Source organism: Myotis yumanensis, unplaced genomic scaffold, assembly GCF_028538775.1.
Source record: "Myotis yumanensis isolate MYYU_CA2020_CCGP unplaced genomic scaffold, mMyoYum1.0.hap1 SCAF_13, whole genome shotgun sequence".
In the NCBI taxonomy this organism is placed as follows: Eukaryota; Metazoa; Chordata; class Mammalia; order Chiroptera; family Vespertilionidae; genus Myotis; species Myotis yumanensis.
The window spans coordinates 26,664,273-26,686,288 of NW_027223764.1; the positions used below are offsets into that span (position 1 = coordinate 26,664,273).

Genomic DNA, 22,016 nt, shown 5'->3' on the forward strand with positions numbered 1-22,016 from the left:
ATTTTAAACTGTGTGAAAAGCGAACAATTTTTAAAAGAAATAACCAGATTTTTTTAATGAGCAGGGAAATTGCCTAACAGTAACTTTGTCAAGATCAAAGGATAACATACATGACAATTCATTTTATTATGTTGCTGACATTACAACATTTTCTTCTCAGCTTTTCATTTCTGGAGGCAGAAAGCTGGGTCATACATTTCTAATCAAAAGGTCTTCTGCAACCCCAAACAAGCTTGGACTTGAATTTAGACACTCAAATACACATAGATACTTTATGCAGTGTGTACTGCATTTATTGGAAAACTCATAAAAATTCTACAAAAGTATGACATCTGCGACTCAACTATACAACTTGACCCTTTTGAAGATGTTGAAAATATATTATATCCACACTGTACATTGATTTTTTTTTGTTTTGGTTTGTTTGTTGATTGATTGATTGATTGATTGTTAAAGTAGCTTGGCTTTCTGAGGTAGTGTTGTCTCTATGGCAATAAGACGAAAATGTCTAATTTATTTTGTGAAAGTCAACAATAATCCAGAGATTCAAGACCTCCCTCTCATCCCAATTTTTCAGTTTACTTTATTCCCAAAGTATGGCTTATAGAAAAATAAGTACATGTTTTAGGGAAGTTTACCTGAGTGACATAGAGAATGTTTTGATAATTTCTAGCTCTTGAATAAAGCCTGCCCTTCAAGATGGTGGACTATATAATAGCACATGAAACCTATGTTCAGCCAATGAGCAGTTTAATTAACTAAAAAAAAAAAAAGTTAATGTCAGTTTTAGTGCCAAATACAGGACACCTGAAGGAATATATAGTCAACTTCCTCCCTCCTCCCCCTCTCCTCTTCCCTTCTACTGATAGGATAGGTTTTCAATTCCTGAAATCCATCCTCTGTTCATGGACTCCAGCCACATTGTCCACAAGGTTTTTCCTATGACTTGTCAGTATCAGATGCTTCACAGCCTGAGCCTACACATCCCCTGGGAAAGGCTGGTCTCCTCCTCTTGCATCATATGTATGATTTCATTGTACAGACGATGAGGAGCATCCAACCCCCAGATGAAATCTATGTGCGCCCATTCCGGAATGTTCTTATGGTAGATGAGGTTGTTCACTTCGGAGAGCAGTGTTTTCACATCATCTGGATTTGAAAGCCAGTCCTGACCTCCAGTCCACATTGCTGTAGGGACCATCATGTCTCCAACTTTGTACCTTACAGGAGTTGGCTAGAAAAAGAAAAGTTGTTAGCTGTAGATCACATTTGAACTTCCAAACTCATCGTTTACATTCCAAATAAACCTTCTAAATATGTGTTGTGATGAAAAAAAAATGCACAGGCATTGGAGCCAAGCAGATCTGCATTTAGAGTTTCTGTTTCAGCACCTACTTGAAGGTAAAATTACTGAACCTCGGTTTCTTTCTCTGTGAAATGGGGATATCTGTAATCACTTACTAGGTTAATGAGAAAACATGTAAATTGCCTAGCACTTTAAGCATCACTTTTTAATTATTTTTCTTCCTATTAATAAATATTTTAAGCATAATTTACCTTTAAAAGATAACTTCACAAATGTTTCATGAGGCCAGAGTTAGAGATATTCTACAGAGAAAGTCAAGAGAAGGGAACCTACTGAGAAGGACTCTGCTCTGGGGCTGCACAGATATTTTCTATGATTATAGAAAGCCTTTAAGCAGGCCCAGCCCTAGCTGGTTTAACCCAGTGGATAAAGTGTCAGCCTATGGACTGTAAGGTCCCAGGTTTGATTCCTGTCAAGGGCACATTCTCAGGTTGTGGGCTCTATCCCCAATAGGAGGCATATAGGAGGCAGCCGATCAATGATTCTCTCTCATCATTGATGTTTCTATCTCTCACCCCCTCTACCTTCCTCTCTGAAATCATTTAAAAAAATATTATTTTAAAAAGCAGGCCCTGCTTGACTATCTCCAAAAACATGGGAAGTCAATGGCACTGGAACATAGGTAGTTTGAACCAAGGGAAGGTATAAATTAGATCCCTGCTCTAGTGCCCCATCACCCAAAGAAGGGTTTCTAGGAGTCTTAACCCTTGAGAACTTCTCTTATTTAAGCAGTGCTATGAAATCAGATTGGCTGGCTCAGCCTTTGAGGTTAATCAGCACCCAGAACTTTCCACAGGAATGTTGGGGCCCATTTCTTACTTGGAAAATCCACCCTGGGGCTGAGGTTCCAATCCAGGCCATCCTTGTGCCATTTTGTGACTTTCTAAACATTTGGAGTTATAGCCTGCGATGCTGTAATGTATAATAACAAATATATATTTGGTTTTCATCCCCATTTCTGGCACAGAGCTCCTAAAACTCTTAGTTAAGGATCCTGAGATGACATCATACTTGATTGGGGTAGCCCTCAAATGGCAAGTGTTCTTTGAAGAAAAGGTCAGGAGACAGAGAGGAGAAAACCATGTGAAGATGTAGGCAGAGGTTGAGAGAATGGAGTGATGCATCTACAAACCAAGGAACACCATGAACTACAAGCAACCACCAGAAGCTAGGAGGAGGCATGAGGCATGGGGCAGCTTCGCTGAGTCTCCAAAGAACCAACCCTGTCCAAACCCTGACTTTAGATTTCTGACTCCAGAACTGGGAAAGAGTACATTTCTATTGTTTTAGTCTCCACCACATCCCAGGCCCAAAAACACCCTTGGAATTTACTAAGGGATGAGAGCCATAAAGGTATCTTTCATTATGTTAATGAGGTGACTTGAAACCAGAGGAAGGCTCTTAGCCAGTGGAATCAATCATGTTACTAGAGGGCTGAGACTTCCAGTTTCATACTTCTTGGGTTCAATCGCCAATGGCTAAATTTTTAATCAATCATACCTAAGTAATGAAGCCTCCATAAAAACTCAGCAAGGACAGGGTTTAGAAAGCTTCCAGCTTGGTGAACAAGTGGGAATGTGGGGAGAACTGTGCGCTTGGAGAGGGCATAGAAGCTCTGTGCCCCTTCCCGTATACCTTGCCCTATGCATCTTTTCCAACTGGCTTTTCATAATAAACTGATGATCTAGTAAGTAAAATGTTTTTCTGAGTTCTGTAAGCCAATCTAGCCAGAGGGAGTTGTCATGGAAACCTCTGATTTATAGACAGTTGGTCAGAAGTCCAGGTTGGCATCGGAAGTGGGAGGGAGGCAGTCTTGTAGGCTCTTAAGCCATAGCATCTGATGCTATCCCAGCAGTGGGTAGAACTGTAGGACATCTTGCTGGTGTTCAGGGAATTGCTTGCTGGTATGGGAAAACTTCCCAAACACAAACATCAGAATTTGATTATCAGAAACACCTTTTATAGCCTAACTTAGATATGAAAGGTTGGAATATTCTATGGAGCCAGTAATATATGTTTTAAAATCATATTACAGGTGAGAAGACTGAATTGAATTCAGGTCCAGTGCTAAGGTTCTGTGATTCTGCGACACCTTTGTATGTGGGTGTTGTATCTTCCTTCCCACCATCAGACCGTTTTCTGGCACCTACTGTGCACAAGTGATTTTCCTAGAACTCATGACATTAAATGTGAAAACTTAAAACTACTTTGGAACTGGAATGCTTCCTCTAAAGACATGCTTTAGGAAATGGTGAAGATGGAGCTAAAATAAAAAAAAAAAAAGGAGCAGACCTTTCATAGAGTTTGCTATTCATGGGCATTGCACAGTCTGTCCAATTTCCTAGCCTTTTATATCTAGATTGATGTACAGAAATAGATATTATGTATGCTATGGTACTCAAAGATTTGCCTGTATCTATTCAGCTCCCTCCAACTTTAAATTTGTAGGGTCAATGTTTGTTTATATTCACACACAAGCTGCTACTAATCTTCAGTGAAGATTTTATGCTCAGAAGAGTATAAAGTCTACTTCTGATTCTACACAACATTTGTTTTTAATTTTGTTCTATAGCATTGACTACACATTTCTTAGATAATGTGATAGCATTTTTAAAATATTTTTTACTGCCTGGCTGGCTTGGCTCAGTGGTTGAGCGTCAACCTATGAACCAGGTAGTCACAGTTCGATTCCTGGTCAGGGCACATGCCCGGGGTTATGGTCTCAATCCCCAGTGTGGGGTGTGCAGGAGGCAGCCGATCAAGGATTCTCTCTCATTATCATCATCTCTCTCTCTCTCTCTTTCTCCCCATCTCTGAAATCAATAAAAATATTTTTTAAAATAGAAAAAAATGTCTTTACTTGCAAATTACAGAATCATTATATGTGTGACCAGGGTGAACTCTTAAGAATGATCTAGTCCAATGTTTAAAGAAAAAAAAAAAAACCTGAGGTCTGAAGAATCAAAGCGGCCTAGCCATGATCACACAAGTTGATAGTGTAGAGCAGTGATGGTGAACCTTTTGATCTCGGTGTGTCAGCATTTTGAAAAACCCTAACTTAACTCTGGTGCCGTGTCACATATAGAAATTTTTTGATATTTGCAACCATAGTAAAACAAAGATTTATATTTTTGATATTTATTTTATATATTTAAATGCCATTTAACAAAGAAAAATCAACCAAAAAAATGAGTTCGCGTGTCACCTCTGACACACGTGTCATAGGTTCGCCATCACTGGTGTAGAGGCAAGACTAACCCAGTAATCCTCATTCACCAATTAATGCTCTTTTTCTTTATGCAGCAAGGTTTTTAAATTGAGTTATAAGATTGTATTATATTGTGAAATGGTTATCACAGTAAGTTTAGTTAACATCCATCACAACACATAGTTACAAATTTTTTTGCTTCTAATAAGAACTTTTAAGATCGACTCTCAGTAACTCTCAAATACACAACACAGTATTATCATCTAGAGTCACCATGCTGTACATTATACCTTCTGACTTATTTATATTATAACTGAAGTTTGTACCTTTTGACCCACTTCACCCATTTCCCACCCAACCCCTCACCCCTGTCTCTGGCAACCACAGATGAATGGTCTTTGTATTGTACTATACAAACAACCTCACTCCTGCCATCTTCATTGGTGATTTCAGGGTTTCTTATCAAGAAAGGCCTCTTGTAGTAGTAGCCACCAGAGACCACATTCTTCCCTTCTCTAAACCTACTCCATCTCGCTCCTACGAAGCCCAGGGCCCCCTTCATGGAAGCAGCCTCTCTCAAAGAAGTTCTCCTACTCCATTGTGAAGGCAGCAGGCCTTGTGACCACCTGTGAACGTCCCCATTTTCAAATGGAGTCAAACCCCGACTATTATTTTCCACTCGCGTACTCATATTTTATTTCCATCTCTACAGTAAACTGCCATTAGACCTACCCGGTCGTGCACTTCAAAAAGGTGGTATTGGTTTTCTTACCTGATTGCCTTTCTCCAGATTTTTAGTCTCGCTCCCCCAGTCAAAAGCCCGGAGTTCCCCAGAATTCGCTGCCTAAAAGGAAACAAAAATGTACATGGCGTTCAAATGTATCGCTGGAAAAGAGTGGGAGGAGGGGTGGAAATGTGCTCCCAAGTCTGCAATTGTGGGGGAAGCAGAGAGCAGAGACTGAGGCTTCTGTTCAGCATTAGGATAATCTTCAGGGAAGTACAAAGGCAAGAGGAAGACCTTTTCAGGAGAAAATGTATGTACTGCAGACATACTTGGCCCCCATGTCATACAACTCCAGGAGGTGCATCCCCATTCATAGATGGTATCTGTACAACTCTTGGGCTACAGGGGAAAGCTCTCCCTGGTGACTGCGAGAAGGTGACCGACACTTAATACAATTCAGAATTCTTTAGTTTTAATTATAAAATATTTCTCTCATCTCTCTCCTCTCCTCTCTCTTTCTCTCTCTCTCTTGCAAATATAACAACTGTACAAGAACAATTTCACTAGACTCTAAGTTGCTACAAAAACAGAAAGCAGCTGGGCCAATATTTATGATATATAGATGCCATCACTATTCTTAAAAGTCTCTGCTTGAGTTAACAGCCCCCTCCCCCCGCCCTTTTTAAAAAACAAAGTGGTATTTTTAATACATGAGAATCCAAGGTTAGTTATTCTCTAGCTCTGTCCTTATATCCATCCTTATTTCCACAATCAATCAGGGTCACTCCATTGTATCATCTATAATGAGCAATATTATTAGGTTCAGTGCTTCTTCACTGGCAAAAGGATAATTCGCATTCACATTATCCTTGAATCCATTATGAATGTCTTACTCCAGCTCTGCCTTCTTTAGTTCATGTGACTGGTGATCAAGACTTGCCCTCCTGTGTTGCAGGGTAGTCTTTCCCTCCTGTGAGGCCTCTTTGGGTGGTTGGTCCTGCCTTCTACTTTTGTTACTACTTGACCATGCTGCTAGAGGAGCCTCCAATTATCTTCTCCAGCCTCATTTTGAGGTGGTGAGAGACAGAGAAAGATGTCAATGGGACCATCTGCCCTCACAGTTTTAAGGTCCACTAAAGACGTCCGTGGCCCAATCCTTCCCTCCCATCTCCTGAAAAGCTGCAATGTTCTGGATTACATTTCATCTCATAAGAAATATGCAATAACCCCTGGTTTATCAAAAGGGCACTCTTTCCCACAGATACTTACTTAGGGAAAAGGACAAATTCAACATCATTCCTACCTGGCTCCAGTGCAGGATATTTTGCACAGATGTCCCAGCAGGAGAATGAGCGACGTACACATTTGCTCGGCTCTGTAACAAAGCATGAGTGGTTTGTGGGACATGGAAAAACTCATAAGACATGCACTTTGTCCAGATCAAATCTCCAGGTGTCAGACTAAGAAATGGGACCATCATTAAATTATCAGCCCTTATCTATGAAACAGTAATATGCACATAAATAAACATGCCACTAAATGTATTCCTGAGCACCTATATTTTTCATCCGAGGATGGCTTCTTGGTAGATATCTGAACTCATTTTTTTTTAAATCTTACTACAGTAATTAAGGATGAAGACTCTAGAACAAGCCTATATTCGAATCCTAGCTCTGCCATTTAATTTTTAGGTGGATATGGGAATAATTTAATCCACTAAATCTCAGGACACTAATCTGCATAGTGGGAAATTGATAATATCTGTCTCATAGGATTGTTAGCCTGGCACATAATAAATGTTTATTAAATGGTAGCTATTAATCGTATTATTTTAAACAAAGAATAAAAAGACTTCAGGAATTAAAGATGTGTTCTTCCAGCTGCCAGCTGGTAGCCCGCTACTGTGGGGCCTCCTTGGGGGGTTGTCCCAGGTGGAGAGAGCTGTATTGCCCAATGTATCACCCAGTATCGGTGTCATCTGCATTAAATGACTGGCTGATATGGGGGTATAAACACTCAGCCCTCTCACTGCACTTGGGAGAGTTCTGAAGGGTCATCCCATCTTCACAAATCCCTGTAGGATCACCAGAGGTGCCCATTAAGGCGGTGGTTCTCAACCTTCTGGCCCTTTAAATACAGTTCCTCATGTTGTGACCCAACCGTAAAATTATTTTCGTTGCTACTTCATAACTGTAATGTTGCTACTGTTATGAATCGTAATGTAAATATCTGATATGCAGGATGGTCTTAGGCGACCCCTGTGAAAGGGTTGTTCAACCGCCAAAGGGGTCTCGACCCACAGGTTGAGAACCGCTGCATTAAGGGGCTATCACAGCTTTTTAAAAAAAATTATTTTCTTCCATCTAACCAATCCTGTTTCACTCCTTCTCTAGGTGTTATTCCAAGCACATAACCCCAAATCACTCTACCTACTAATCTCTATCTCAGAGTATGCTTCTTGGGAACCCACACTATGCCACCTTCCAACTCGTAGCTTTACCTAAGCCAAATTGGAACTCCCAGATATCTTATCAAAGGACCAGAAGGACCCAAGTAGAAAAGAAGAGGTAGATGCTGCATGGCGATTCTCTCTTTTGACTACTGGGTTCTAATCACTATTTTTCATCTGCTAATTCAATGCATAAAGCTGCTTTCGTATCACTTCCATCTATAATCTGTGAAGTTTATATCTAGCAATGTCCTTCCGTTAACCTGACCTCAACCCATGTTAAAGCATGTCCCACATATTAGTGTATTTGGAGAAAACTGGATTACTAAGATTACATTTCTCTAAGTCTTTACTGGCAATAACTTCGAGCTTTGCTTTGGGAAACTGAGAATGTACTAGGTTCTCACTTACCATGTTCATGTTTTGTGTGTTAAAGCCTCCCAGAAGTAAAATGATGCTGCTGCAAATCTGATCAATAATCATCTGACCACAAAGGTAAATATAAAACTGGCGGAGGAATCTGGTCTGGTAGAGGAATTCTTTCCTGCCAAATAATCCCTGTAAAAATAGGAAACAAAAGAGTAGTCATTACATCATAGTAAAAAATAAGTGCATCTAATTGAAAAGTGTAATCTTACCTTATTAGGTGGACTCTTCTACATAGACAAGAAATTTTCTGAGGAGTCACGTACCTTGATCATCATATCTGGCAGCAACAAAAATTTGGTCCCAGGGCTTCTCGCATGTTTAATAGTGGCTATGGGTGCTAAAGCAAAATACAGTTTTATTTTCTGAGCCAGCTCTGGCATGGTGGAGAATGCAATAAAGCCTGCAAGAGAAGAAATAGGTCAGCGTGGATACGGAATATCCTCGAACTCATAAAATGCTTACTTACTTTTGTCAAGATATTTCAGTAATTACTTGTGATTGTGTCTTAACTCGCCCATGAAATTATAAGTTCATTGAGAGGGGAAAATGACAGCAGGAAAAATGCCTTAGTGTTCCTTCTGACATCTATCTTATTTGATATCCAGTAGTAGGGTCTCATTGAATTGGTGAATTTAATTATTCAGTATAATAATGTGGACTTTGTGAGAGAGAGACAGGGGTAACTATATTCTTGACACTTTGCTTATGATGTTCATGGTTCTTACTTCATTTAATTCAAATCTCTACAGTGAAAAAAATAAGAAAAACTTCCTTGTTTATTAATAACAAGCATGTTCTGTAAAATACCATAATGGGTATGGCAAGGTTTTGCTGGGGTTTTTGTGATTCCCTAATTGTTCTGGAACCCAAATTATAAAGTAATGTAGTAGACAAGTGTCTAGGGAACTGGATTCCAACTCTTATTTTTGCCATTGACTTGGTATGGAACACTAGTTAAGTCAGTCTCTGCCTCAGTTTCTAGACCTATAAAATAGAGCCAAATTTCCCAAATTACCACTGTACAGGGCTAATCTCTGTGGAACTTCTGGGAGAAAAAGGCTGTTATATAAATCCAGGGCATGGTCACTATATTGGAAATACTGTGTGTCTATTTCAATAGAGCATGTACAGGCTCTGTCTAGGTTGATGCTTGAAGGCTGTGGGGAAGGAGGTTGGGTAGAAAAAACAACATAAAATCACATGACTTCTGTCTGGTTCCCAGGAGGTGAGTGAGTGTTAAGAAAGACTGGTTCCTTCCCTTCTTTTCTCTTTACATGATTTGTTTTGCCAGCCACATGCAAAGGCAGGCAGAAGAGTGACTTGGTATTAGCTCTGGCTCTCCCAACTGTACCATCAGTAGGACTGGGTTGAAAATACTTTCAAATACATTCCTATATTCCAGCTTAATTCTGACTATATAGACTTAATTCCTCAAATGTCAAGATTTGGGAACTTTAGATAACTTCTCCCATTAATTCCTCTCTTTATGTAAAGCAAGTTCGAGTTTTCCGCATTAATAGCTCCGCGGTTGACTAATAGAATCGTCTTAGGCTTGTTTGGCCACTTCCTTCTTCTCAGAGTAACATTTAACGTCATCATTAGCACCTTTGTCTTCATGTCAAGTTGAACAATTTAGTATAGGGAAAATGTTTTAAGACCTCTGGAAATGAAAGTAGAAGCAGGCATAACATTTTACCTTTCTGTGAAGTACGTGGTGAGACACAGCATCCTTAGGATCAGTTAATGTTGTTGAAAAATCCAGAAAGTACAAATGTGAAAGCCAGTCTCTTTTTAGTCACTAGAGTGACAGTTAAAATGAACCAATGGAATGTGTGCCCTGAGTTTCCACTGAGTGTTCACCTCTCTCAGAATCCCTTGCACGGGTGATGCCTGGCTGCCTCTGGAGTCCCTTTAGCTCAGAGCCCTTCACAGCCCCCTCTCAAGAGCCTTCTCATGGCACATACTCTGCCTCTGCTGATCTCCCTTCATTGTAACCAGGGCCAAGCACATTTTTTTCCTGTTGACTTTGATCTAATAAAGGGCCAGGATAGCCAGCCTCCACTCCCATCTCCCCAAGTAGGTGATATGTATCCTCTGGGGCCATGAGTTAAGGTTTTTCACAAAGTCATCAAAACCAAAAGGACACCAGCACGGAATTGCAGACACTGTCATTAGAAGACAGAGAGAGAGAGAGAGAGAAAAAAGGAGAGAAAGACTTGAGTAAACTCCCTGCAGCAGTTCTGTGTATAGTATGATGACAGTGCTTAGTGTCTATTGATTGTCTGTTATGTGCCAGACACTGAAGACTATGTTTCATTCGTTCAGTGCATTTACTGAGTGCATACTATGGGCCAGGAACTGCTCTCACAGCCTTGCTTCACAGAGCTTATATCAGTCATATTGAACAGTCCATCACCTATAACACCCCTAAGAGGGAGCCATTATCCCCATTTTATAGATAAGGAAACTGAGGCCAGAGGGATTAAATAATTTGCTCAGTGACATTTACCTAAGAGGTGGTAGAGCCAACCTTTGAATACATGTTTGTCTGACTCCAAAGCCTTTGCTCTACCTACTCTACCTGAAGCCTCCCTCAATTTCATACCCATTTCCTGTTGCTCTTAGAGTCGCCGAAGAGAATAAGGCCAGATGAGTGAAGTGTGAGAAGACTGATCCCAGGCACAGCTGTACACCATATGCTCACATTTCCTCTGAGTATACAAACCTGGTTTCCTTTGAACCTACCCATAGTGGTGCCCTGTGAATAGCCGACATAATAGATCTTTTCCTGGCCCGTTTTCTGCAAAATAAAGTTTATGACTGCAGGAAGGTCAAACCTAGCCATCTCATCATAACTACAAGAGGAAAAGACAAAGTTATATGAAAAGTTATAATTAGAAACAAACAAAAACAGCCCCCGGAGTTTATAAACAAACCCTTGAGTTGTCAGACCCAAGACGGTTACTGTGTCCCTCACAACACTCAGTTTGGACTTGTTTCAAACCTGTGATGCCCGGGTGCCTCAGAAATCACAGGTTGTCAGCAAACTGCTATTTTCTACAGATGTTACAGAGCAATAATCATCTTCAATGAATATTTACTGGGCACAAGACCTGCCTCCCTAGTAGAGGTGTCCTGTTGTTCTGTTAGTAGAATAGCAGATGGTCATGCAGATTCACTTATATGAAAAGTATTAAAGATGCTATGGGGCCCTTCTCTGATGAAATAGATAAAAAGCAGGTTGAATGCCCATAGGTAATTTAAATACAAATACTAAAAGTCTTTTGTAAGAAATGTGTTAGTTGAACTGATAGTCCCTAAGGCTTCATAGTTTCCTTATATCTTTAATGTTGTCTGATCTCATCTCCTCCTGGGGGCACCAGTCTTTGTCATAACTCACAGAAGAGTTAGTCCCAGGACATCCATCTATAAGCAAATGGACATGCACTTCTCTCATTCCAGTCTCGATCACCTGACACCACCCACCATTCTCACCACATTCACCAGATCCAATCTTCTTAAGGAACATAGTTTTCCCCACTACTTTCCCAAAAGAATCACTAGTCAATTAAGACAATTGCAGGCTATCCTATTAGGATATGGATGAGCCAACCAAAGTAAATTTTCCAAATGCTAGAAGTTATGATTTTTTTACCCAGTTCTTCTAAAGACATCCAGGTCCACCTCCTCTCGAGACTCTCATATACCTGAAGGCCCAGAACTCATCCTGGTCTATGGAGAGGGTCTTGTGTTTCCGGGACCAGGTGTTTCCCCTGCTGTTCCCCAGCCACACGTCGAAACCAGCATCAGCCAGAATGAAGCCCAGGCTGTTGTTGGGCAGGTTGGAAATCCAGTTGCTGGCATCGCCAAGCAGGCCATGCTGCAGTAACACCACAGGCCTGGAACCTACAAAAAAAGAGAATTTCAACCGGGGGAAATGTTCTCTATCCTTCTGGTTATCCCCTACTGTGCAAAGGCTTTCAAGTTAGACAAACCTGTGTTTAATTGTTGATTCAGCTGCTTGCTAGCTTGATTATCTTGGTCAGTTACTTAACCTTTATGTGTCTTGATTTCCTCATCAGAAAAGTAGAATTTTTGTTATGATGAAATGAAATTGTGCACAAGGAGCAGATGGCACAATGCATGGCACAGAGAAAGAATCAAAGCGCATCTCCCACTGTTGTTTTGTTTGTTTTTAATCCTCACCCAAGGATATTTTCCCATTGATTTTTAGAGAGTGGAAGAGAGAGGGAAACACAGAGAGAAATATTGATGTGAGAGAACCACATTATTGGTTGCCTCCTGCATGAGCCCCGACCAGGGCCTGGGCCAGAGAGGAGACTGCAACGAGATATGTGCCCTTGACTGGAATTGAACCTGGGACCCTTCGGTCCGCAGGCCAATGCTTTTCCATTGTTGTTTTTGTAAAGTTATTATTACTAGACTTGTCTGGGCACCTGAGAGGATACTGAAGTGCTCCAGGAGCTGGTATAATGATTAAGATAATTATATATAATAATCATAGCTATTATAAATTAATAAGAATAAAAAATTACATTGTTATGTATTTATACTATGCATACATTATAATATGTTACTATACTATGTAATGTATAATATAACAAATGTATAATTATATATAATTACATATGTATATATTAATGTTATAATAAAATAATTATATAAATACTAGATATAATTATTGATATTATTATATTAATTATACACACATATAAATATCCACATATATAAATATATTATATATCCTAATGTATTAATATTATACTGTATGTAAGTATATGTTATTTATAATTATTTATATTCTAATATTAATATATACAAATATATGCTTATTCTATATATGTAATGGTTTAATGATTATGGGTGCTTCATGTCTGAAAAACCCACAAGCCAGTGTGAAGGATCTCCCAATGTTTAAATGTGGGAAAATTTGAGCATCAAAATAAATGATTGTAATAAATTATATCCTATTATATAAATTGAGAATGCATGACTCAATATTGATATCAATGAAATGAATAAAGAATTAGGGGAGAAGTAAAAGCTCTTATTTACAATATAATTTAAATAAATATAGAAAGATTGATGGCATTATCAAATCATCAATGGATGCTAAAATTAGTGAATAAAGTTTGAAGAGATACAGGATATTTACATATCCTGAAAGTATCTCCTCACAAATATTTATTAATTACAAAGGGAAGAATGCTAACTCTATAATAGACAAATTTGGCAGACACCATCTTAAGAAAGTGATCAAAGCTAATATCACCAAATAGAACTGAACACTTAACTTATACCACTCACAAACATTAACTCAAAATGAATTAAAGACTGAAATGTAAGACCTGACACCTAGAAAAAACATAGGGAAAAGCACCTTGGCATTGGTCTTGGCAATATTTTGGGGGATATAACTCTAAAGCACAGGCAACATAAGCAAAAATAAGCAATTGCCACTACATCAAACTAAAAAGTTTCTCACAGCAAATGAAACAATCAACAGAATGAAAAAGAACCCATGAAACAGAAGAAAATATTTACAAACCATGTGTCTGATAAGGGATTAATATCCAAAAAGTATAAGGAATCATACAACTCAATAGCAAAATTCAATTTCAAAATGGGCAAAGGTTCTGAATGAATATTTTGCCAAAGACATACAAATGGCCAATTGGTATAAGAAAAGGATCTTAATATCACTAATCATCAGGAAAATTAAAATCAAAACCACTATGAGATAGCACCTCACACTTGGCTTTTATCAAAAAGAAGGGATAACCAGTGTTAGTGAGTATGTGGAGAAAAATGAATCTTTGTACACTATGAGTAGGAAAGTAAATTGGTACATCCATTAGGAAAAACAATATGGAGGCTGCTCAAAAAAAAATAAAAAATGGAACTACCATATGATCCAGCCATCCCACTTCTAGATATATATCCAAGGCAAACGAAATTAGTATTTTGAAAAGGTATGTAGACTCCCATGTTCATTGCAGCACTATTTACAATAGCTAAGATATGGAAACAACTTAAATGTCTGTTGAATACTGAATGGATAAAGAAAATATGGATAGAGAAGATGATATATATATATATATAAAATCTCCTATGTAATAAAAGCCTAATATGCAAATTGACCAAACTGTGGAAGAAATGGTGGAATGACTGGTTGCTATGACACACACTGACCACCAGGGGGCAGATGCTCAATGCAGGAGCTGCCCCCAGCCCGCAGGCCCCAGGCCAGCCAAGGTGGGTGCTAGCAGGGGCCCCCTGATCGCCCCGCCAGTCGCCCCGCAGATCGGCCCTGATCGCTGGCCAGGCCTACGGACACTATCTGTGCACAAATTTTGTGCACTGGGCCTCTAGTATATATATAAAAGCCTAAGCAACCATAATGCTGGAAGAACCAGAACGACCAGTCCCTATGATGCACACTGACCACCAGGGGGCAGATGCTCAATGCAGGAGCTGCCCCCTGGTGGTCAGTGAACTCCCACAGCCAACCTCCTGTGCCAGTCAACCTTCTGTGGTCCCTCCCCCACCCCACCTGCCGGCCCCGATGGCCCCAATCTGGGCCTGTCGGCCAACCTCCTGTGGTCCCTCCCACCCCTCTGCCAGCCAGCCCCCATCAGTCCCTTCCCACTACTGTCCCCCATCAGCCTCTCTCCTCCCTGGACGGCTGACCCGATTGCCCAATAGGGACTGGGCACGGCGGCCCTGATTGGCTCCAATGGCCAGCCAGGCCAAGGAACCCCACTCCTGCATGAATTAGTGGGGCCTCTCGGCCTGGCCTGCGGGATTGGGCTGAAACCAGCTCTCCAACATCCCCTGAGAGTTCCTGGATTGTGAGAGGGCACAGGTCAGGCTGAGGGACCCCACTGGTGCATGATTGGGGCTGAGGAAGGATGCAGGAGGTTGGCCAGCTGTGGAGGGACCTTGGGAGGGCTCCAGGGTGTGTCTGGCTCGTCTCACTCAGTCCCGATCAGCTGGACCCCAGCACCAAGCTAACCTACCGGTTGAAGCATCTCCCCCCTGGTGGTCATTGCACATCATAGCACCTGGTTGACCGGTCGACTGTCTGCCCCCTGGTGGTCAGTGCACGTCATAGTGAGCAGTTGAGCAGCCTTAGCATATCATTAGCATATTATGCTTTGATTGGTTGAATGGATGACTGGTCGACTGGACACTTAGCATATTAGGATTTTATTATAAAGGATATATATATATAACACTTTTATTATATAGGATATATATATATCACTTCTATTATATAGGATATATTATATATATATATACACATACATATATATATGTATATATATACACATACATATATATATGTATATAACACTGACTTCACATTTCAATTAAGCAATAAAAAGTGTGGATTCTGCTTTTTCTCAGGGCTACAGCCAACCCTCTATTTTCTTAGAGTGTGTAAATAAAGCCTGTGTTTTCATTTTTAATATAATCTTTCTTTACAGCTTAGAGAAATCTGTTTTGAGTGAGAAAAGACCACTTGGTGCCAGCCGTGAGAACCCACAGATGTCCATAGTAAATCTACAAATTTCTGTTTGAAGAGAGAGATAGCACAGAAATGAGGGGCAGAAGCTCAATAAAACCAGGGAAAGACAAAAAAATTTAAGCTAATATTGTCAATATAGTAATAAGCCATTATCATGTGCTTGATACTCTGCTGCAGTGGGACAGACACACCTTCATTTCTGTGGTATTTCTGCCAAAATGTATAACCTGAATCTCATTATGAAGATATATCAGACAAGCCAAATTGAAGAACATTGTATAAAATAGCTGTTCAAAACTCTCCAAAAATGTCAAGGTCAAAAATACCAAAGAAAACCTGAGGAATTTTTTCAGCTTAGAAAGGAGACAAAAAGACAACCAAATAAAGTGGATGATACTGGGTTGGGGGAGGGGAGGATAGAAATGACTTTGGCACAATTGACAAAATTTGAACATGGACTATGGATTAGATATTAATATCAATCAGTGTTAGTTTCCTCATTTTAATAAATGCATGAGTGAAGGGGATCAGGATATTTTCCTTACTTCCTCCAAATATGCCACTTTGGAATACGGATTATTTTATGCTGAAGGCATTTATTTGAGTTATTGAAATTCCTTGTCTGCCTAAAAACAGAGCCTCTCAAAAGAACTCAATTGTCATAAATTCCCTGCCCTGTAGCAACTTTAATCTTCTCTTTTTAGGAAAGGAGAAGTTAGCACTAGAACTGGACAAACATTATCATATGCTATCTTATCTGCCATCTATTTTCCCAAGGGCCATTTAGCTTTCCAAAAAGTCATTTGCTTTTCCACAAGTGCTCTTTATCCCTCTCCCTTTTCCCTACTGAGTTAGGTATATAGACCCCAAAAATCTAAGCACCCTTTTGAGTTACTCATCTCTGAGTGCTCCCATACGTATGTGGGATACCCCTGCTAATAAACTTCCTATTACTCCCTAAATATTTCTTAATATTGGGGAGGGAAAAATAACTTTTTCTCCTACTCATTTTTGGTTCTATTAGCCTAATGGAAGACTGATGAACAAGAGAAAAATTTTGAACTTGTCTTCCATTAGGCTAATAGAACCGAAAATGAGTAGGAGAAAAAGTTATTTTTCCCTCCCCAATATTAAGAAATATTTAGGGAGTAATAGGCATGATGTCTCAAATTTAATGTCAAAGATATTTGATAGAAAGGAAGTACGTAGTGGCAAAATGTAATTCACAATTGGTAAATCAGGGTAAAGGGTATATGGTAGTTCCTTGTACAATTTTTGAAAACTTTCTGTAAATTTGAAATTATATTAAAATACAATTTATAAGAATATCAGTAGGAGAGAAAGGATCAAGGCATTAGAATCCTAACACGTTAAATAAATTAAGATAAACATTATTTTTTACATTAGAAAGTTATACTGAAAGATAATCAAATGTTGCATCTTTAAAGGGCAAACACCATGCTCTTGATGGGGCTTATAAGAATTAGATCAGATTGTGAGTGTAATATCCACACCATAGTACCTGTTTTAGAGGAAGACAAGAGAAGCTTTGCTGCTGTTGTTATTAGTGCTGTAATTTTCAAAGGCAGTTATTCTCAGAGCTTCAGTGTCCTAGTTAACATAACAACAATACAACGCCTACCTCACTGTGCTGAGGGTTCATTGAGATACTGTGCTTTGAGCAGTCAGCATGCCACCTCACCTCATCAGATGGTAGATCCTGTTATTATTTAACTGATTCCAAGTGCAGTCTCTCTATAGACAGAGGCCTTTTACAACAAGCTTTATGAATTCCATTTGCCTCATTTTATTCCTCTGGGGAAAGAACATGAGGGCCTAGTACAGGACCAGGAGAATGAAACTGAGTTATTTTAAGTTTTCCTTTTATGTCTGGTCATTGAGTTCATCCTCTAGCCCTCAAGGAGGTGACCTCAATATGATGAAATTAAACCAAGGAGGATCAATGCTGTCCTTTGAAATCTTTAGGACATTTCCCAAGGCTGGGGCCAGGTTGGCCCTACCTGGCAGAAGTTTGTACTCGTGGTTCATCTAGTGAGACAACTGACTCATAAATGATCGGCATCATTTCAATCATTCTTTGGAGTCATGAATTTTCATTTAAATTATAGCCAATAGGCGAGTGCGTAAGAACTACTCTTTAAAAAGCTGTCATTTTTTTAGGATGGCCCAGCCTACTTTCTTTTTTGATGTAAATATTTGAAGCCAAAAATGAAGGAAGGTTTTTAAAAGGCTTTTTTTCACAAGCTTATGGACACCTTTTGGTTGTTTTCAGTATGAATTTCATTGGCCCTCTTTTTGAAGAGATGTTGAGAAATCTTGCTTTCCTTTAAGGCAGGGAGATTTCCTCCTTTTAGAGGCCAATGGAAGACGCAGGACCAACATCAGCCACTAGAGGGGAGTATTCTGCACCAACTGGGCCACAAAGGCTGACACCTTGAACACCAAGCTCTTCCTTGGGCCAAGAGAGAACAATGTAAATGAACACGAGGCAAGAAAACAAGTTGCCATGAATGGGAGCTGCAGGTGTCTCTCCTGAGCTTAGGAACTGCCACAGGCACTTGATGGCTTGGCACAGCCGTGCCTTGCTTACCCTCAAGGATTTGTGGGGTTAGGGAAAGTTATCTGTGTCTCCAGGTTATTCATTTATTTATATAAAATCAACTTATTCATTCCACAGATACTTATTGGCACCGACAATGCGGTTAGCATTCTTTTAGGCACTGGTGATAGTCTTAAACAAAATAGAGAAAGTTCCTGCTCCCAATGAATTTATGTTCTGGTTGGGGGGAGATAGATAAATAAGCAAATATCTGCATATCAGGCGGTGTTAAGTGCTATAAGAAAATGTAAGCAGACAAGGGGTTAGCCTTCAATCGGTGGCAAGGGATTGCTATATTGACTAGGGTGGTCAGGTGACCAGGGCCTGAAAGAAGGGCCAGTGCAAACTGTCGATATCTGATGAAATAGGGTTCCACAGGGAGAACTGTAAGTTCAAAGGCACTGAGCTGAGAACATGCTGGACATATGCACTATGTTTATTTGGGATAATTGGAGATGGGGTGGTGGTGATGGAGATTATGGGGAAACTAAAGTCATATTTTGGCCTAAATGGCCCTGGCTGGTAACAATAACCCGGACTCCCTTTTACACACATATTACAAGGAAATCATTACTGTAGGGAACACTGCCATGCTGGGGTGACATAGGATAAACCATACCTGTTTTCTTGGGTTGCACTAGGCCTTGAGGAATTCTGTTAATAGAAAGGATATACCCATCTTCTGTTGTGACTTCATACTCCGCACAGGGATAGCCTTTATGTTGGATGATTTCACTCTACAGAAAAAGCACAATTTCTTTTGAGTTTGGTTCTGTAAGGCCATACTCTCACTTACCGCAGAGTAAAAAGTTGATTTCTTGATGCTGGAAGGCATAAACATAAAACTCCTTTACTTTAGCTAATCATGTTATCTCAGAACTATTGGCCAGTGCTCTGCAGTTCTTTTTGGACCAGAACACTGATTCTAAAACCTGGGTGTGCATCAGAATCGTCTGAGGCACTTAAACATGCAGGTTCCCGGGCTGGCTTTGGGTTAGGGATCAGATAATTCTAATGCAGTCAGTGAGGCACTTGTCTTATGAGAACACCTGGGCTATGCATTTCCTCAGTTTCTTTTCATCTTTAAAACCACAGGCTGGGGGAAAAATGGTTTTAACCTGAAATCTGAAAGATAAATAGGAGATACTTGAAAGGGTGGGAGTGATGTTTAATTATTATAGTTGCCAATGCTCATTTAGTATCTACTATATGCCAGGTAATTCAGTCAGTGTTATACATACGTGATCTTTTTACATTTCTTGCAATAATTCCATGGAGTATAAATCATTGGTATACCTAATTTACAAGTGAATAAACTGAAAAATAGGGATAGGTTAAATAAACTTCTTAAAATCATATAGCTAGTTCGTGTTTTAGTGTTAGAGCCAGGACTAAAACTCAAGCAATGGGACTGTAGGGTCTTTCTCTTAACTATGATGCCCGTTTGCCTTCTATACTACAGTGGGCATTTGGTACCTGACTTTCTCCTTTTTTATTCCTTTTAAAGCAGCAGCTCTTAGAAATAATCCCCTACTTCTCTAGATGATGGCAACGGGCAAGAGCAGTGAGAATACTTTAGATCTCTGCAGCTTCCTATTTAGAAAAACTTTCCTAAATTGCCTAGGTCAGGCAATGTTTTCTTTTTTGATTTCACTATTCATGTAATTAGTAATGTGTCTCCCTTCCCTACTTGGACTGTAAGCTTCATGAAGTAAAGGCTTTGATATTCTTAGATCTCTCTGTAACCTCAGTGCATAGCACAGTATCAAGGGCCTAATAGGTGTTCAGTTAACACTAAGAAAATACATAAATAAAGTCAATTTTATACCAAAATATAAGATAGATTATAGCCATATAAATCAGTGTAGAGTCAAACCTATCCAGACTCTGAACCGCATTCATCTATCTCATTTACTTTATACCGGCAATCATTTGAATTTCCTATTTTACTTTGCCTCTCTATGCATAACTGCTCAATGTCAGAACTTTAGTCTTAGGGCTCCTGCAGCTCCAACAGTGTGCAGGTGCTGTGCACAAACAGTGGGTGAGGCTCAGGGAGATCACCTTGCCTATAGCTAAAGGGATTACTTCCACCCAGTAACCCAGAGGAATTTTTGTGGGACCTTCTCAGAGCCAGAAGATGGCTTCTAAGGACCCACGCCAATTTGCTAACTCTCTGGACAAACCACCAAAAGACAGCCAATCTTTGGAATGATCAAAAGAAACCTGATATTTGGCATCATGTAGATTCAAAAGATTTCTAGGACCTGTCAGAGTTATAGAATCCATTCAAAGGAGGCTTCTGTAAAAAGGGTCTTAAATCTGTATTTAAACATGTTAAATCTATGAGAAATGTATGGATTGTTAATACTACACGCAATCATCTCACTCACCGGGAGGTAGCTTCTACTGCTCACCCAGGAGGGTTTACTGCATGCTGGTTACAATTATGTGTTTGGGAAGGCCTGCTTATAAATTATAGCTCTACCATCTACTGATAATGTGGCCTAATTTAAGTTGTTTAACTTCCTCAATCTCAGTTCCTTGATTTGAAAAATAGGGATGTTCATATCTACTGGAAGGGCAGTGAAGATTAAGTGAAATTAGCATTTCTGCAGGTTTTATTACAATATCTTCTATGGGATAAGTTATCATATGGCAGACTTTGTTAAAACTCAACTAAGAATTTGAAAGTAGGCAAAAAAAAATCATCTGGGATACCACATCATTTATGAATTTTACTCACAGGAGGCCTTCTCTAGCAATCATTAGGGTTCGTTTATTTATTGTCTGTCAACAGGATAACAATGGAGTTATTTCCGGACCAGAACACTGATTCCAAAACCTGGGTATACAGGTTTTGAAGGGTGAAGGGTGCCACCAGAAGTGGGTGCCCTAATAGTAAGAAGTGAGGGATAATACTTTTATAATACAGTATTATAGTTGCCAATGCTCTTTTAGTACTAATGAAAGTAGAAAAAGAATTTAAAACACAGACAAAATGAAAATAATGGAGGGTCTGGGCTTGGCCTAAGATACTGCAACAATTTCTCTGCTCATAGAATGAATCTAAGAATTCAAGGGAAAGTCAAATTGTGTTTCAAGGCCAAAAGGACTAAGTCATCCACCCAAGTTTATTGAATTTGTTTGAAGAGAACCCAGTCTACTCACACCCAGTTTAGCAGTTTATTTATTTTTTAATTTTTATTTTTTTTTCCAGTTTAGCAGTTTAGCACTTTACAGTACAATATGCTAATTTATGATTCCTATGTTAACAAAAATCACCACCATGTATAAATATAGCACATAATGCAGATAATACACAGATGTGAACATTAACATGTAAGGCACTCCATCCCCCCTAAAACATAATGGAAAATCCAAACTTACAATGTTCATGAACGCTTCGGGGTCCACATCTTTGGTCGGCATACGTACTGAATTCACATTTCTTTGGAACACATACACCACCAGCATCAGAAGCCACATCTCAGTTCTGTGTGAAACAACCATTCTCTTGACAAGATTTTTGACATGGTCCAACATCTGCCTTTACGCTTTCCTGGCAATAAACAACTAATTCTAAAGTCAGAAGGATCTGTAGGTTTAAAAACACATATTTTCCAGCTGTAATTCCTTCCCAAAATTCTGGAGCAAATTAAATAAGC

General features: G+C 39.5%; 1 protein-coding gene across 1 annotated transcript; it reads right to left on the minus strand.

Moving 5' to 3' along the window:
* Positions 1-73: 73 nt before the first annotated feature.
* On the minus strand, positions 74-22,016 carry LIPM (lipase family member M). Its single transcript, XM_070432752.1, has 9 exons — positions 21,739-22,016; positions 18,968-19,085; positions 11,884-12,082; positions 10,922-11,031; positions 8,440-8,576; positions 8,159-8,305; positions 6,602-6,673; positions 5,347-5,418; positions 74-1,234 (listed from the first exon to the last, which is right to left on the minus strand). Exons 1-9 carry the CDS (start codon positions 21,892-21,894, stop codon positions 965-967), a joined length of 1,281 nt encoding a protein of 426 aa, XP_070288853.1. The 5' UTR covers positions 21,895-22,016; the 3' UTR covers positions 74-964.

Coding starts and splice junctions, on each gene's coding strand:
- LIPM (XM_070432752.1), bottom strand. CDS start 21,894: ATGTTGGACCATGTCAAAAATCTTGTCAAGAGAATGGTTGTTTCACAC. Junction 12,083..18,967: donor AGTGCAACCCAAGAAAACAG/GTATGGTTTATC, acceptor CTTTTTTTGTAG/GTTCCAGGCCTGTGGTGTTA. Junction 5,419..6,601: donor ATATCCTGCACTGGAGCCAG/GTAGGAATGATG, acceptor GTTTCCTTTTAG/GCAGCGAATTCTGGGGAACT.